The sequence below is a fragment of the Ctenopharyngodon idella genome, chromosome 17 (assembly GCF_019924925.1).
Source record: "Ctenopharyngodon idella isolate HZGC_01 chromosome 17, HZGC01, whole genome shotgun sequence".
In the NCBI taxonomy this organism is placed as follows: Eukaryota; Metazoa; Chordata; class Actinopteri; order Cypriniformes; family Xenocyprididae; genus Ctenopharyngodon; species Ctenopharyngodon idella.
Genome location: NC_067236.1, coordinates 29,668,843 through 29,687,925, shown reverse-complemented (window position 1 = coordinate 29,687,925; position 19,083 = coordinate 29,668,843). Strand labels below are relative to the sequence as shown.

The following is a 19,083-nucleotide window of genomic DNA, read 5'->3' as shown; positions in this document are numbered from 1 at the left end:
AAAAATATTTTTGGTTGCATCCATGGATATAAAGTCACAGCTGTGAAGTATGAAGTTAATCTGTGCACAACAATGGTGAGATATAAAGGTGCAATAATGAGAAATAGAGTTAGATTGTGAGATATAGTCTGAATGTTTGTGTGATCCTGAACTATGATGTTTGTCTTTGTGTGCGTGACATGCAGAAAGGAAGAAAACTTGTTTAACTGTGCATTGTTGATAAATGACCAACAATGTTTTTCCTGCTCCCCACTTTCTTGAGAAAATAGAAACCGGTTCAATCAAGGTTATAACACAAGTGAAACTGTTTCAGTGTGTAAAAGAAAGCACATGAACTACATCAAGGGAGAAAACTGATAACAATCTACCTTTTGGAGTCACACAGAAAAATGACTGAAAGAAGCTCAACTATCCTGTAAAACATGTTAAATTGGTTTCATATTCCAGGACCATATATAATAATTGATCTGAGTGTGATAAGTGATTTCATTGAAATTAAATAAGCACATCATGGGTAGCAGAATCGGTGTATCTTCTGGTCAATCCATAACTGTTTTTCAGTTAATTCAGTATATTTTTATTGTCTATTTCAACAGCACTGCCTGTAAAATGAGTCTCATTGAGAAGAGAGAGGAAGATGATGTTCAGACACATAAAGCAGCATCTCCAGAACCCAGTTGTGTGTCCATTAAAAGTGGCAGCTACTTCAGATCTTTGCTTATTCCCTCTGATCTCAGTGATGGAGCAGTGACCGCTGACCCTGAGTGAGTACAAACATAATTGAATTGCTGTGTAGTGTAACCTTGTCATGAGACATTTTTAAAGGGTTAGTTCACCCAAAAATCATCTTCGGAACACAAATGAAGATATTTTTGATGAAATCCAAGAGATTTTTTTCTATCCTCAAAAGAAAACAACAAAGTTACCACATTCAAGGTCCAGAAAAGTAGTGAAAAACATTGTTAAAACAGTCAACGTGACTACAGTGGTTCAACCTTAATGTTATGACATGACGAGAATACTTTTTGTGTGCAAAAACAAAATAACGACTTTATTCAACAAATTCATCTCTCCTCTAGACTCATGCTTCAGACACCGGTCATGCCAGAGGCATTCCCAATAGCGCTCTCTAGGGGATGCAGCGTCTTGTTAAATGTCAGTAAAATCTTATAGGGGCTCCTTTCTAGATGGAGATATAATATTAATTGGTACAGCCAGTTATTGTACAACATTAGAAGAGAAAACTATATGTGAATAATCTGAATAAGCAGAAACTAGATACAAAAGAACAGAGACAAACTGCTTTACAGAAAATCATGCATTGGAGGAATAGTTCACCAAAAAATTTAAATGATGTTATCATAATATATTAGTAAACCATATATTATTATATATACTCTTATAATATAAGTACTACATACAGTATATATATATATATATATATATATAATTTATTTATTTTTTGATTTTTTGATTATTCCCCCTCTATTCTTTCTTGATTTTCTACAGAACTGCATGTAACACAATGCTCTGTAAGAAGAGAGACGAGGATGAGGATGTTCGCACACATAAAGCAGCATCTTCAGAACTCAGCTGTGTGTCTATGAAGAGTGACAGATCCATGAAGAACCCCCCTGATCTCAGTGATGGAGCACTGACCTCTGACCCTGAGTGAGTATGCATGCAACATGATAAAGAAGGATGTTGGCCACATGAGATCAAAGCAAACAATTTCATGATGTTTCTTTTTTAATTATTCCTTTAGGATTTCTAGAGTATACAGTGATACCAGTAATATTAGCCGTTTTTTCAGTTGAATTTTGCATAATATCGAAAGTTATTCAAGAATCTAAAGGTGTCATTGTACATTAAAAAAAAAAACAGTCATGTGTGTGACGTCCTCTACCAAAATGGAGTTGTTTCTAGACAGCTAGTATGATGTTGCCTGAACTGACACTTTTGTGTGATTATTGTGTCATTTCACATTAGAGTTTAGAGTTTAGAGTTTGGTGTGCTGGAACATTTTGAATTATTTTCTCTATTTTAAAGTTTTTTTAATGTTTTTCTGTTCGTATCACTGTTACTTCAGAGTGAATAGAGATGACGAGATCAGTTTCGTGATGTACTACCTGACTCGCTTTGTTTCCTACTGCCGGACCCTCATGGGGTGGCACAACACAGAAGCAGCCCTTTGGACACTCAAACTGCTGGAGGAGACTGCAGACCTGCAGCATGATTCTTACCAACCAGTAGATGATGTCCTGCATAGAGTCAAAGACCAACACAAAACTAGTATGAAGAACAAGTATGAAAGCTTATCTGAAGAAATAAAACTAGAAGAGAATCAAACCCTCCTGAACAGTATCTACACACAGCTCTACATCATAGAGGGAGAAAGTAAAGTGGTAAATAAAGAACATGATGTTTCACAGATGGAGAAAACAGCCAGAACACAAGACACTCCAATCTACTGCAATGACATCTTTAAACCCTTACATGAACCAGGATCTGAGGAGAAAGACAAAATCAAGACTGTTCTTACTAAAGGCATCGCTGGAATTGGAAAAACTGTCTCTGTGCAAAAATTCATTCTGGACTGGGCCGAGGGAAAAGCCAATCAGGATATAGATTTCATGTTTGTGCTTCCATTTCGAGAGCTGAACTTGATTAAAGATCACCACTTCAGTCTTCACAGACTTCTGCTGGATTTTCATCCTCAACTTCAAGATCTGGAATCAAAGATTTATGAGGATTGTAAAATTGTGTTAATCCTTGATGGTCTAGATGAAAGCAGAATTACACTGTTTTCAATTTCAGACAGACAAGTTTGTGATGTGAATGAGTCTGCATCAGTAGGTGTGTTGATATCAAACCTCATCAAAGGAGAGCTGCTTCCCTCTGCTTTCATATGGATCACCTCCAGACCAGCAGTAGAAAATCAGATACCCTCAAAATACATCAACCGTGTGACAGAAATTCAGGGATTTAATGAGTCTCAAAAGGAGGAATATTTCAGAAAGAGAATCAGTGATGAGCATCAAGCCAGCAGAATCATCTCACACATTAGAAGATCAAAAAGCCTCCGTATCATGTGTCACATACCCGTCTTCTGCTCGATCTCAGCCACTGTGCTTCAAAACCTCCTGAAACAAGATGACAGTGCAGAAATCCCTGCAGAAACTCTGACTGAAATGTACATCCACTTCCTGCTAACAAAGATCAACATGAGAAATCAGAAGTATGATGCGAGAGATCCAGAGAAACTCCTAAATTCCAGAAATGTGATTGTGAAACTTGCTGAACTAGCTTTCAATCAGTTGATGAAGGGCAATGTGATATTCTATGAGGAGGACCTGAGAGAGAGCGGCATAGACATCAATGACGCCTTGGTATATTCTGGGATGTTTAAAGAGGAATCTGGGATTCATCAGAGGAAAATCTACTGCTTCATACATCTGAGCTTTCAAGAGTTTCTAGCTTCTTTCTTTGTATTTTACTTGAATGTAGTCAAGACAACAATATCACTGAATTTGTTCTTGGATGGATATAACTGGAACATCTTGGGAAGCAATCTTCTGCAAGAGCTACTAAAAGCAGCAGTTAATAAATCCTTACAGAGTAAAAATGGACACCTGAATCTTTTCCTGCGGTTCCTACTGGGCATCTCTTTGGAGTCCAATCAGAGACTCTTACAGGATCTACTGACACACACAGTGAACAGCTCAAAGACCATCAAGATAGTCACACAACACATTAAAGACAAAATCAAGGATGATCTCTCAGCTGACAGATGCATCAGTTTGTTACTCTTTCTGCTGGAAATGAAGGATCAGACTCTGTACAGAGAGATTCAGGAGTTGGTGAAATCAGAGAATCACAAACTCTCTCCGTCTCACTGCTCAACAATAGCCTACATGCTTCAGATATCAGAGGTGCTAGATGAGTTTGATCTGAAGAAATACAACACATCAGATGAGGGTAGAATGAGACTGATACCAGCTGTGCTGAACTGCAGAAAAGCTCTGTGAGTATTCATTTATGTGACTGTGTGCAGTCATTTGTTAATATATTCATCCTTATTAATTACATCCTTCACAAAACCAACAACATTAGATCAAACTTATTTTGCAACCTTTTGGACTTATTAAGTTTGAGTTGTGCAAGTCAGTTTGTTTCATAGTACATCAAACTCTTTTATGTTAAAGGAAATGCTTATCCAATAATGTTATTTAGTAATCATGTAATTGGGGGGGGGGGAGATTCCATGCTGGTCCAGGCTGGTATAGTGCTGGTCCAGGCTGGTTTATGCTGGTTATTGCTGGTATAGTGCTGGTCCAGGCTGGTTTATGCTGGTTGAGTGTGAGTAGGCCAGCTGTCTGTATGCAAGCAATGTTTTGCAGACAAGCATTGTTTTTGCTTGCATATTTCTTATAAGGCTTTTGTTATCTTGAGTTGGGATTTTGAGACAAACAAGTGTTGCTATATTAAGATGACAAGATAATTAAGTTGTGATCATGACAGAAATATTGTAACCCACTTTTATTGAACCATATTTCATCCTGTGTTATAGACTTGCTGACTGTAATCTCACTGGTCAGTGCTGTGAAACTTTGTCTTCTTGTCTACAATCTTCAAATTCCTCACTGAGAGAGCTCGACCTGAGTCACAATGACCTACAGGATTCAGGTGTGAAGCTTCTGTTTGATGGACTGAAGAGTTCACACTGTCAACTCAACATACTGAGGTTTGAGGTTTCTTTTTCAAGTTGAACAGTTTTTAAGTGGAATATAATACAGTACAGTAGTACAGACAGTAAAAGTATAGTACAGACAGTAAAATATACATTTACACTTTATGATCATCCTTTGGTTCACAATTAAGAAAAAAGGTATTGAAGTTTCTACCACTTTTATCAAGCGTTCTATAAAAGTTCACATACATTAATGTAGTAGACAGTAACATCTACTGACTGTAAATTTAGGTAGGACATATTCTGGGTCTTAGTGCCAGTTTATGATAAACATTTTGTAAGCGTTATGTTGTAATCGTTGAACACACACAGAACACTTCTGGCAGAGGTTGCATTATTTAGCCTGAGGGTGGTGCTCTAATTTTGTTTGACAACACACGAAACATGCATAGAAAGCTATCTTAGTATTGCCTTAATGTAGTTTTTATTGCCTCCGAATGTTGTTTTAAAATATTTCAAGTTGAGGAGGAATTCCAGAGAGGAAAAGAAAGTCATGTCTATTCTCAAACATGAAACAAACACAACAGAACTATATATTCACACGAGCATGTTTAAACTAAAGGATTTATACTTTCATTAATTTGATACGCTACACCACATAGGAAGGACAGACATGCCAACTAGTTACTGACCTGATGCAAACTAATATACACATAGCTGAAGCAGATTGATATCATCTTGGTCTGAAGCTAGGTTAATGTAAAGTAACGTGAAAATAAGCATGGCAGTCTGAAATCTGCCCCAATGGCTCTGAATCAGAGCGTGCTGCAGTTCCATTTTTCACCACAGATTTATATTGGAAAATAGTGGGGTGCTGTAGAGCTGGGGAGTGCTCAGGCACCCGCTGCCCCACTTAGTAATGTAATTCATGCTTGCCCGAAGCCATGCGCTAAATTGTAATATAACCTGCTCACTTTATGACTTAAAATAGTCTAGAAACCCCAAAAAATATTTGTTATAGAATGCTAAACACATTTACAATTTATTAAATAGAGGTCTATGTTTTGGATGAATGTTTTGTTGGGGCCCCACCTGCCCTTACAGACAAGCTGCAGCTGATAGTAATGTTGCAAAACTCCTGTACACAAAGTATAAATACAAAGATTTGCCATTGTCTTGTACAGTAATTGTACTCTGATCTGTTTAGATTGACAAGCTGTAATCTCACTGGTCAGTGCTGTGAAAGTCTGTCTTCGTGTCTACAGTCATCAAACTCCTCACTGAGAGAACTGGACCTGAGTCACAATGACCTATGGGATTCAGGAGTTAAACTGCTCTCTCTTGGAATGAAGAGTTCACACTGTCAACTCAACATACTGAAGTAAGAAAAATAGACAAAGATTCACTTGGTTATGAAACTAAAGATGCCCTCTGCTCTGGTCCCAATCTCTTGGGTCTTTACAATGTATCAGCAGACCCCAGTGTTTTTTAAAGGGGACCTATTATGCATAATTCACTTATATATCATGTTTGAACACTGATGTGTGTCCACAGTGTGTGTAAACAACCAGCCTATAATGGAAAAATCCACCCACTCTTTTTTAATTATCCCCATAAATCAGAAGCAGTGTCTGAAAATACGGTGTTGCAGATGTCCCCCTACTGTGACATCCCAGTAGTGGCAAGCCCTGCCCATGACTGGTGACGATCTGCTCTGTTAGCATAGATCGTAGTAACGAAGTACATTTACTTCATTACATTTACTTGAGCATTTTTTTTGGAAAATTTGTACATTTAAGAGTAGATTTAAATGTGGGTACTTTTACTTTAATTTGAGTACATTTCAAATGAAAAAGTTTAACTTTTACTTCGCTACGCTGGGAGACGTTCGTCTCGTTACTTTATTTTAATGAAATACTGTACATGTTAAGAAATGTGTAGTTTATTCCAAATGCATTGTCTCTTTTTTCTTTTTTCATGAACGATGCCCCATTCACAAATGAATCACTCTTTTGAGTCAGTTCTGTTCAAAGACTTGATCAAACAAGTTGGCAAAAATGTCTTAATTGGTTTGCGGTTTCTCACTCAGAGCGTTGGATGAAGTGGTAGTGTACCTACAGTCAATTAAAAGCAAATCTGCAAAATCATTTGCCAGCGATGAAGATCTTTATTAGTTGAACTGCGTATGCTGTCTGTGAACAATTCCACAGGTATCGATTTTATTTGATTTCAATTCATACAGCTAATAGCCTACATTTTACAACCAATCAGATTATTACACAAGATTATTTTTGGACATATATCTTAATTTATACATTATATAAGCTACCATTGTTCAGAGAGTATGAAATGAACACCCACTGTCCCGCGGTAATTTGTGGGTAGCCTGCCTATTGCACAGTGGCGGCGCTGGCCCCCTGTTCGTCTTGAAAATTAACGCCTTTGCGTAGAAGAAGTTAACCAGTTTATACGCACCTGTAGAAATATACATTTGATTACATTTTGGAGAACAGACAAAACAAGATCCGTCAATGTGCATTTTATCATTGTTTGTGTTCAGATGTTAAGCGGCTGTGAGCGCGAGCCCATGTAAAGAGTTTTCTCTCTTTCTTCTTTCATATGTAGCTGTATACATTATTACTATACAAAGCAAAGGACATGCAATGATATTCGGGTTACAGATGCCAAAAATAATGCTTGTCTCTTCTGTGTTTGTTGCAAAGATATCTAATAATAATAATAATAATAATAATAACTTAAATATCTATCTAAATAATATCATTGTATTGTTTTATATATATATATATATATATATGAAGAGTTCATTTGCAAAAACAGATAACTCCGTTTTTATTAATTCTCACAAATCATGTTTTTTTTATTGTGCATTCCAAGTTATATCAATCAAACTGCAGTTGGGTTGTTTTTTTTATATATTGAAAGTTAAGATAAATCCACATTTCATGTTTCAGAGTTAGACCAAACCAAGTAATTGCTTTGTAATTGTATTTAAAACACACTCAAACACACGTGTGCACACAAACACTAACAGATCGGCACACACACACACACACAAACGCAAAAGGACAACAAAGGGTTCAGCATGTAAGACATGTATGGTGTACAAGTATGAGGGGCTGTATAAGGCCATAATTATTGAAAAGCCTCTTACAAACAATAATGAAATGAAAAACATTAATCAACCATAGTGAAATTCATTCATATGCATAACTGAAAAGCCTTTTACAAACACTAGTGAAACGAAAAACTGATCAACATTAGTGAAATTCATTCATACATATTATTGAAAAAGCCTCTTACAAACACTAGTGAAAACATTTATCAACCTTAGTGAAATTCATTCATACGCATTACTGAAATGAGAAAAGATTTCAGTAGATGATGAGAACTAATTTCACTTGAAAAGGAAGCTGAGGCTGCACTTCTGTTTAATTTGCCACGTGTCTCGCAAACTCTTTTAGGCAATGGCGGATAGTCGTAACAGTTGTATGGGAAGCCATTCACACCGAAAGTGGGGCTGCTGTTGTGCGTGCTGTTTAGAGCTCACGCTGTGTTGTCCGTTCGGTGGTGCTATGTGCTATTAAACGTGTTTTCCCTGCGATGTCAAGTCGGTCACGTGGCCCGGTCCATTGAGCCACGCCGATGACATGTCAGCGCGGCGCGAGCTCTGTAACAACACGCTGTTTCGTCCCACTTTCAGTGTATGGGAAGTCGGTTGTATTGGAAGTCATTCACACCGAAAGTGGAACAAAACAGCAGAGCTCTGTAACAGCATGCTGTTTCGTCCCACTTTCAGTATGAATGGCTTCCCATAGATTGGCTTCCTATACAACTTGTTACGACTATCTGCCATTGCCTAAATGAATTTGTGAGACGCGCCAAATTAAATGGAAGTGCAGCCACAGCTTCCTTTTCAAGTGAAATTAGCTCTCATCAACTACTGAAATCTTTTCTAATTTCAGTAATGCATATGAATGAATTTCACTAAGGTTGATCAATGTTTGCACTAGTGCTTGTAAGAGGCTTTTTCAGTTATGCGTATGAATGAATTTCACTAAGGTTGATCAATGTTTTTCGTTTCACTAGTGTTTGTAAGAGGCTTTTTCAGTAATGCGTATGAATGAATTTAACTAACGTTGATCAATGTTTTTCGTTTCACTAATGTTAATAAGAGGCTTTTCAATAATTATGGCCTATACAGCCCCTCATATACAAGGACTTGCAGGAGTCGAAATTATAAATCCTCGATCACTTTTAGTCAGCTTTGACGAAACTCCCCTCAGCTAGCACGTCTTTTTAAAGTGACTAGCAGCCTTGTCACCTGACCTAAATACTGTGCGCTGATTTGCCAAAACAGACTTATCATTTCTGTACACAAACAACAAGGGTGCTTGTTGGTTTCTGCTGTAAAACGTGAACTCGTGATGCCTTGACAGTGGACAATACCGGCTTTTCTGACAAAATATATTTAGGGTTATATTTAACACACAGCAGTCAGTTCATTTTTTTTTTTTTTTTAAGTGCCGTGGTTTTTGCAAATGAACTCTTCACAAAAAGTCACTGTTTTTTATTTTAATAGGCAAATACTTAAGAATCTATGAATGGATCATTATTACAGTGGTTATTATGTTTCTAGCATGTTATATGTTTGGCAACGGTTCTTTTAACCCTTAAAGATGGAGAGTGTAGCTTTTCATTTCTTAAACAACCATGTAGGAAGACACATCATGGCCATATTCCAGGATGACAATGTCAAGATTCACCAGGGTTAAAATTGTGAAAGAATGGTTCAGAGAGCATGAAGAATCATTTTTACACATGAATTGGCACCTCTGAGTCCAGACCTTAATTTCATTGAAAGTCTTTAGGATGTGCTGGAGTAGACTTTACAGAGTGCTCACCTCTTGTATTGTCAATATAAGATCTTGACCAAAAATTGATGCACCTCTTGATGGAATTAACATCACAACATTTATTTCCATCGAGAGGTGCATATTTTTTTGGTTAAGATCTTGTATTGACAATACAAGAGGTGAGCACTCTGTAAAGTCTCCCCCAGCACATTCCAAAACCTTACACTGAGGTTAAGGTCAGTGCCAATCCATGTGTGAAAATGGTTCATGCTCCCTCCCAACAATTCTTTCACAATTTGAGCCTGATGAATACATCTTAATACATGGTTGTTTAAGAAATGAAAAGCTACACACTCCATCTTTTAGGGTTAAAAGAACCGTTGCCAAACATATAACATGCTAGAAAAATAATAATCACTGTAACAATGATCCATCCATAGACTCTTAAGTATTTGCCTATTACTAGCTAGTTGAGTAGTTTTTTTCATTGGGTACTTTTTACTCTTACTCAAGTAACTATTAAGATTATTACTTTCACTTTTACTTTGAGTAAATATTTCTATAAGTACTTGTACTTTTACTTGAGTACAGTTTTTGGATACTCTAACACACCTCTGATCCCACCCTGAGTGTTACATAGTCGAACATAGTCCGCCATGTTTATATCCTGGCACCTATTGATATAAAGTCTGCACCACAGAAACATTACAAATTTTCTGTTTTTGGATGTACCAATGAATATAAGAGTCTCCATTGACTCCCGGCATCTGAGCCACTGAGGGACACAATGAATTTCATTTATGAAGAAAATGTGTCCAATATGTTTGTGCAAATCATTTTACCGGACTGCTTTGGAAATGAGGGTCAGTTCAATGCTATGTTTGCACTAAAGTTGATTCTGAAAGATAATTCAACACCAGCTATTTGTGCTGAAACTTCATATCAAGAACAAGTAAGTATGACACTTAATATTTTGTGAATGTTTCCAAACTGCGTTTCTGAATGTGCTTGTTAGCATGCTGTACGGCTAATGTGGTTAAAGATGATTAAATAAATTACAACTGTAATTAAACAAAACGATTCCTGTTCTATCTCCATGCAGCTTATATTATCTGGCTCTGTAGGCATCCTACTGCAGTTCCCACATGAGCACCTGTACAACAGTTTATAGATGATCATGACTGAACTTGCTAATCGATAAGTTGAATGAAGTTAACTCCACAACAACTACATAAATTCATCATCTCACCATTCAGAAATGTCCTGTTGCATTCTAAAAGGTGTAACTTCTTCCTGAGATGGAGATCTGTGTCTGACTCCGGTTCGAACATAGTAAATTGGACATGCTATAGTAAATGATCTGTGGGGTATTTTGAGCTGAAACTTCACAGACATATTCTGGGGACACCAGAGACTTATATTACATCTTGTAAAAAGGGGCATAATATGTCCCCTTTAAGACTTTCAATAAATTTTTGCTTCAATCTGTATTATAAAAAGATGAACTGAGATCAAAAAAATGTTACTGAGATCAATTCTGCTCCATTAGCACTGTGACACTGAGTAAAACACAGAGTTACTCCATATGAACTAAATCTGTTATCTGTGGATTAAAAATGGTACATGGAATTCATTTTATTTCAAATCATTTTATTTAAGTTACAGTAATCTGAACACACTGGGCCTCATTTATGACAACGTTTGTAAATATATGAGCAAATTTGGAGTAATTTGTGCATAAAATGGACCATCCTGAAAACTCTCCTCTGGTTTCACAAAATTCTCTGTAAACCTCAGATTTTATACCTAAATGTGTGTATGTTAATGAATTGCAATCATTCATAAATAGGGCATATGTGCACACATTCTAGCATGATCCCCACCTATGAAAACACTTTTCTTGCCCCACTTACATTTGTATTGTTTTAGTACTTACACAATTATTTAAGTATACATCATTATATTATTTACAATACACAGCGTGGTTTTTAATGATTTTTTTTTTTGGGGGGGGGGGAGTTAGATTGGGTAGTTCCTGACCCCCCGACCACCCCCAGCAATTTACACCTATGCTTGAAGTTGAAGTTTATAATGTCTGTGCAGGCAATTCTTATAATCTGCAGTGGTGGATAAAGTACTCGAAAGCCATATTTGAGTAAAAGTATAGATATCTTACCAGAAAATGACTTTGGTTAAAGCCACTGTTTAGATTATTACTTTAGTAAAAGTTTTAAAGTATGTGATTTTTTTTTGTACTTTAGTATGAAAAGTATTTTTTTAATATTAAACGTACTTAAGTATTGAAAGGAAAAGTACAAGTAAATGTTAAATACAAAAGGAGCAAAAAAATATTATTAAAAATTGTTCTATACACAGTTTGAGCAGCAAGATTGTGTTCAGTTTTAACTCTTTCTTACATTTTGTTTTCTTTGAATTAAAAAAAGGCAAGATGTTTATTGTAAGTTTAAAATATAAAAAAACACTAATAGGCTATATTAATTATACATTGATCATTCATGTTAATTCATAGTGCATTATAACTAATGTAAGAGACAACTTTAAGATGTTAAAATGTTAATGTTGAAATTAACAATGAATAATACTTTTATTAACCTTATTTAATGTTACAAATGTTGTCTTATTGTAAAGTGTTACCTTTTCATATAAATCCAAACAGTCATGCTTAAAAATTGCCATCTTTACTCACAAAGGCATAGCATAGATCTATTATATGTATACTTTCACACATTATTTGGCTCTATTTTAGAAAACTTGATGATTATCTAATCAAAATATGTGTTACAGTGTCGATAAAAAAAGAACAAATCGAATACATTTCTGATTTGTTATGTTTCTGTCATTGTATGATGAGGATACAGTTTAAATATGCAACTTCGCTGGATAACGAATGCACAACAGCGAACAAATGGATATAAAATAATGCAAATGAATGGTAACAATCGTGACATTAAACAGTTGGTGTTTTTGTCACATTGTTTTAACCACTTGAGGTACTATGTTAGCATCCTCTCAGCCTCGACGACAAACATACTACTGTTCTCCACTAATGCAGCATCTAGTCAACAAACTAATTACTTTATAAATGATATGAAAACATGTACTGTAGTGTACACTGTATAACATACCATTTTGTTGTCTATGTTTTAAATCCATTTTTGAAGTGTCCCGCTCTGTGCAGTGCGCAGCCTCACATCACGTGTCAAAACAAACTCTACGAGGCATCAGTGATAGTTTTTAATTTGCCTCTAGAGGCCGCTCTCGTACTGTTTAATGACAGCGCACTCTTCTCAGCCGCAACAAGGGACGCAAACCGGAAAATGAGATCAACCGCGGTTGTGCGAGCACTTGTTTGCACATTCTTGCTTGCAGTCTGTGTTCCTCCGACTTTATTTTGTAGTAAGTAATGAAAATGCTTTGGGAAAATGTATCGGAGTAAAAGTATACATTTTATTCAGGAAATGTAGTGGAGTAAAAGTAAAAGTTGACAAATATAAAAACTCAAGTAAAGTACAGATTCTCCCAAAAAATAGTACTGTAACGAAGTATTATTAGTTCGTTACATTACACCACTGATAATCTGGAACATGCAGATGAAGGATCCTTGAAAAGAAGATTCTGAAGTTGGTGCAGAAGATCTTGAAAATAGGGGCACTAAGCTTGTGGTCGTTGTCTCTCTTGCTGTTTTCAAACTCCCCAAATTCACTTCCTGCAGAACTTATTTGTTTCTCTCTTTAGAGGTTCAGAGTCTTGAGAGAGCAATTTCACAACTCCATAGAGTTGCACTTAGAGCTTAGCACAAGCTAACCAGAAAAACTTGTCTCAGAGACAACATTTTTAATCTCTCCTGAGAAGGAGGGATTTGCAAATTGGCTGGTTTCAGATTCAGCATTTGGCTGATGCTGTCAGAGGTGGCCACCGAATGGCCCCTCTCTGGCATGAGGTTCATTTGCTTAGCTTAAAGTTCATGTTTAGAACTGTGTTTTTAAGGTTTTTCCTATGCATAATTTACTTTCCAAACTAATTCCAGATTAACCTACACATTCTGCTGAAAACATAAAGGCCAAACATCATTGGGTAATATTGAACTTTTACCCATGCATTCATGTATACCTTAATTGGTAAGTTTGTATATTTTGCATATACATAAACTGCGCTCAAAGTATATACAGTTCTTTAAATAGATATGGAGAAGATTTGCTCCATTTTGTCCATTGTGTGTCCATTTTGTATAGAAGATCCATCCTTTGTGGCTTCGAGCCACACGGCAAAACCAGTTTGGTGAAGAGTCTGTGATTAATTACGTGCTAATGTCAGGTTTTCAAAGTCGTCATTTGGTTGATTGAATTCTACAGGATGTCTGGGAGATGTGTGTCACATTCTTTAATGGTCCACCTGGAAACAAATGCTGTGATGCCAAACCCCTCGTGGAAGAAAAAAGGGCGTTGTGTTTACAACTGTGACAATGAGCGCTTTCTAGGATCAACTAAACAATGGATTTTCAAAAGTATGTGACATATACAAAAGTATACAAAATGTTCAATGTTCACACATAATTTTATGCGTGGTAGGGAGCTGGTGTGAATTTTTTTCGTACCTGCTAGCATTTTGAAAATACGAACACTCTCATGAATCCCGAAAATTTACGTCAGAACAGCTTTACGAACGGTTTACGAAAAAACTAAAAAATCTTTCTGCTCGTGTTTCATGAATGAGGCCCACTGTGTGTAAATCAATTTAAGATGATCTCCAATTTTTATAGAGCAACAAAGACCAGCGAATATCTGTTCATAGGTAACAATGAGTTAACTATACAAAATCCTCAATTGACATGAGCAAAAAATAACATCTGGAGTTGATATATTTCTGTACACTGAAATGTATGCCCAAAATGACAGCAAGTAATATAAAAAAAAAAAATTAAAATTAAAAAAAAGAAAAAAACATCTAAAAATAGAAATAAGAATAGCATTTCTGTTTTTTCCCAATATCCACGATACAAACAAAACATTGCCAAATCTTCATCTGCCAAAATCATTTCCAGGTCACTAAAATTGATGTAAATGTATTTGCATGTTGAGGGTGTGTACTTGACCAGTTATAATGCCACAGATCATGTTATCTTGAGTGTGTGTGTGTGTTTGTAGATTATCTCGCTGTATGGTGACAGAAGAAGGCTGTTGTTATCTGGCTTCAGCTCTGAGTTCAAACCCCTCACACCTGAGAGAGCTGGATCTGAGCTACAATTATCCAGGAGAATCATTAGTCAAGCTGCTCTCTGATCCAAACTACAGACTGGATAAACTCAAGTATGATAAACACTAACTGAAAACTCATATGTACACAGATTCCTGCATATAGCACATACATACACATACATACTGCACAGAAAAATATGTATTTTAAGGACGTATTTTGATCTCTGTAACTAAAGATGATTTTGATTCAGCTTAACAGCTACTTGTTACTCATAACAGCAGCGTCTGAGAAACAGACTTAAGTCTCTCATCCCAAAACATCAGTTCAAAGCTTGTTGCTGCTCTAGAAAGTAAATTCTCATTGATGTCAGAGACATGAAGCAAAAACAGATTCAAGATACAGACTCAGAGATCACAGTATAAATGAGAAGTGTTTGACCTTATGATACTGAATTAAGCAGATCAGCTCAGTGCAGGTGAACAGCAAGAAATTTCTGCAGTTAGAAGATGAATATCAGTTATTGATTAAAACACTTGCTCAAATTAAAGGATAAAGACAAAAATGATAAGCGAATATAAAGGTTAGTCTGTAGCTCAAGGTCTGAGGCTTTAATCTAATGATACAGTGGTGTTCAGAATTATTGGCACCCTTGGTAAATATGAACAAAGATGACTGTAAAAATAAATCTGCATTGTTTATCCTTTTGATCTTTAATGAATAAAATTAGCAAAAATCTAACCTTTCATTGAAGGAAAAGAATTGAAAGTGGGGGGAAAATCACATTATGAAATAAATGTTTTTCTCCAAAACACGTTGGCCACAATTATTGGCACCCCTAAAATTTCTCTGAAGTATATTCCCATTCATATTTACATTTTTTAGCACACCAGGGTGATCATGAACATGAAATTGTCCAGCCATGACTTCCTGTTCCACGGGAGTATAAACATGAGGAAACACATAGGCCAAATTCCCTTAATCATTCATCACAATGAGTAAAACCAAAGAATATAGTTCTGATATGCAGCAAAAGACTGTTGAGCTTCACAAAATAGAAAATGGCTATAAGAAAATAGCTAAAGCATTGAAATTCCCCATTTCCACTATCAGGGCAATAATTAAGAAGTTCCAATCAACTAAAGATGTTACAAATCTGCCTGGAAGAGGACGTGTGTCTAAATCGTCCTAATGTGCGGTGAGGAGGAAAATTTGAGTGGCCAAAGACTCTCCAAGGATCACAGCTGGAGAATTGCAAAGATTAGTTAAGTCTTGAGTCTCAGAAAGCCTAAAAAAATGATCAAACAACACCTACATCCCCACAAGTTGTTCAGGTGGGTTTCAAGAAAAAATCCTCCTCGCTCATCCAGAAACAATCTCCAGCATATTCAGTTCTCAGACAAGACTGGAACTTCAAATGGACTGGAACTGTGATCAGATGAAACTAAAAAAAGAGCTTTTTGGCAGCAAACCCACCAGATGGGTTTGGTGCACACATGGATAAAAAGTACCCCATGACCACGGTTAAATATACTGCTGGATCTTTAATGTTGTGGGCCTATTTTTCTGCCGGAGGTCCTGGACATCTTGTTCAGATACATGGCATCATGGATTCTATCAAATACTAACAGATAAAAATCAAAACCTGACCGCTTCTGCTATAAATCCAATAATGGGCCATGGTTGGATCTTCCATCAGGACAATGATCCAAAAACAAACATTAAAACCAACACAAAAATGTGTCACTGAGCACAAAATGAAGCTTCTGCCATGACCGTCCCAGTCCCCTGACCTGAACCCTAAAGAAAATGAGTGGAGTGAACTGAAGAGAAGAAGCACCAACATGGAGCTGGGAATCTGAAGGATCTGGAGAGATTCTGTATGAAGGAATGGTCTCTGATATCTTGTCAGGTGTTCTCCAAACTCATCAGGCGTTATAGGTGAAGACTCAGATCTGTTAACTTGGCGAAAGGAGGTTGCAAAAAGTATTGAATAAAAGGGTGCCAATAATTGTGGCCAATGTGTTTTGGAGAAAAACATTTATTTCATAATGTGATTTTCCCCCCATGTTCAATTCTTTTCCTTCAATGAAAGGTTAGACTTTTGCTAATTTTATGAATTAAAGATCAAAAGGATAAACGGTGCAGATTTATTTTTACAGTCATCTTTGATCATATTTACCAAGGGTGCCAATAATTCTGACCACCACTGTATAGGCTGTGAATCAGGAACCACATCAAATGCTGGAAGACAGACAGAGAATCTCAAAGGATCAGAAGAGACTCTGGTTTTCTCCACTTTGGAGACATAGTTCAGCATTTACTAACCATCAGGTCTATTGAAATATGTATGACTTTCATATATTGTGGTACTTTTTTATTAGTGTAGTAAAGTTATGCCCAGGTGAACTAGTTAAAAACTGTATGGTGGGTGATAATACATCTCACCCATATGACTATAATGTAATGACATGCACTATTGCTACACTATGTACTACTGCAAACATGCAACACACTAGCTAATCTTCTGACACTGATAAAGTGTACATTTACAGAGCCTGCTGCGTCTCCCTGCCGATTACAATAGATAATGTAAAATATAAGCATGAACAACCATCTATATTCTCTAATATGGCAACTATTATTATGTAAAATGAGTGTGATATCTTTTGTTTTTATAGTGTGGATCATGGAGGAGAGTTCAGGATTACAACAGGACCACAGAAATGTAGGTCACGCACACGCAAACCCTGATAGTGGTTGTTTTGTTGTGTTATAAATGCCATAATCTCACTTTTTGTGTTCAGATGCATGTAATCTCACCCTGGATTTAAACACAGCACACACTAGTCTCACCCTGTCTGAGAGAAACAGAAAGATGACGCTTGTGAGGGAGAACCAGTTGTATCCTGATCATCCAGAGAGATTTGATGAATGGTGTCAGGTTCTGTGTAAAGAGAGACTGACTGGACGCTGTTATTGGGAGGCTGAATGGAGTGAGAGGGCTGATCTATCAGTGTCATATAAAGGAATCGGAAGGAAAGGATGGAGTACTGACAGTTTGTTTGGATACAATGAAAAGTCTTGGTGTCTCAACTGTTTTAAAAACAGATTCACTGTCAGACACAATAATGAGAAAGTAGTCAGACCTGTCCCTTCATTCTCTAATAGAGTAGGAGTGTATCTGGACTGGTCGGCCGGCACTCTGTCCTTCTACAGCGTCTCTGACACATACACACGCACACTTACACACTTATACACATACAACACCACATTCACTGAACCCCTCTATGCTGGATTTGGGGTTTATTATAATTGTCCAGTGTCTCTGCAAGATTAAACAGCTTCCTGTGAGAAACAGCTGAGACAAACATGCAGTTAAGAGAAAGAAATACACTCACATTATCTTTTTCTTTAACTCACACGAGTTTGAATGAGAGATGCAGTTTGTGGCTTTCTTATTCCTGGTTTTAACATTTATTTCACACTTGTTGTTGTTTACTTTCTCTTAATCATTATGTGATTAAAACATTAATATATAGAGAGACAATATTATATAGATGAATTGTAAAATAAAATGAAATTATATGGATAAGGTAAAATATTGTTTTTTTGTTTTTTGTTAGGCATGAACACACCTTAATGTGTTTTACTAACAGCCAAGTGTTTTACTAACTTTACTAACTCACTACACTGTAAGGAAGAAGTGATAATTTGGTGGATGGTTTAAAAATATTTGCTAATCACCTGTAGTGTATTCATTATAATGTAATCATAACGGGTGCTTGATGGCACTATGCATCCATTGTCATCTTATCTGAGTGCAAAAGCCTGCTCAGCTCGAGTTTTAAGATACTAAAAATAAATACATAAAATGATGTACACTTTTTGTGTTTATTCTGGTTGTCAGATTTTAATTATTAATTCAATGGTTATGAACACACATTAAGCATGACAAACCAATTTAATAATATTATGTAGGCCTATAATTACAATATATAAGTCATTAACTAATAAACAGTTTAATAAAACAATAAGTTTACTCAGCAAACAGAATTTTCAGTACTGGATGATCTATTTTTGCTCTGTCATGTTTAGCACACAGGCTCTTGGATTCATTCAGGAAAAATGACATTTCATTTGTCGTCAGACTGTCAGATCTGCTAGGAGATCATTCACTGTCAGACTCATCTTGTGTCTGAAGGAGCGTCTCGTAGGGCAGCATACTGTGCCATGTTAGGCAATCCTGAAGCTACACAACAACTCAGAGCACTGCGGAAAATAGCCATTTCATTTGCATCAAAT

General features: G+C 36.4%; 1 protein-coding gene across 1 annotated transcript; it reads left to right on the top strand.

Moving 5' to 3' along the window:
* Positions 1-604: 604 nt before the first annotated feature.
* Positions 605-18,662, top strand: LOC127499173 (NACHT, LRR and PYD domains-containing protein 3-like). Its single transcript, XM_051869356.1, has 8 exons — positions 605-764; positions 1,510-1,671; positions 2,090-4,024; positions 4,571-4,744; positions 5,898-6,071; positions 14,730-14,891; positions 17,460-17,506; positions 17,586-18,662. Exons 1-8 carry the CDS (start codon positions 610-612, stop codon positions 18,116-18,118), a joined length of 3,342 nt encoding a protein of 1,113 aa, XP_051725316.1. The 5' UTR covers positions 605-609; the 3' UTR covers positions 18,119-18,662.
* The last annotated feature ends 421 nt before the right edge of the window (positions 18,663-19,083 follow it).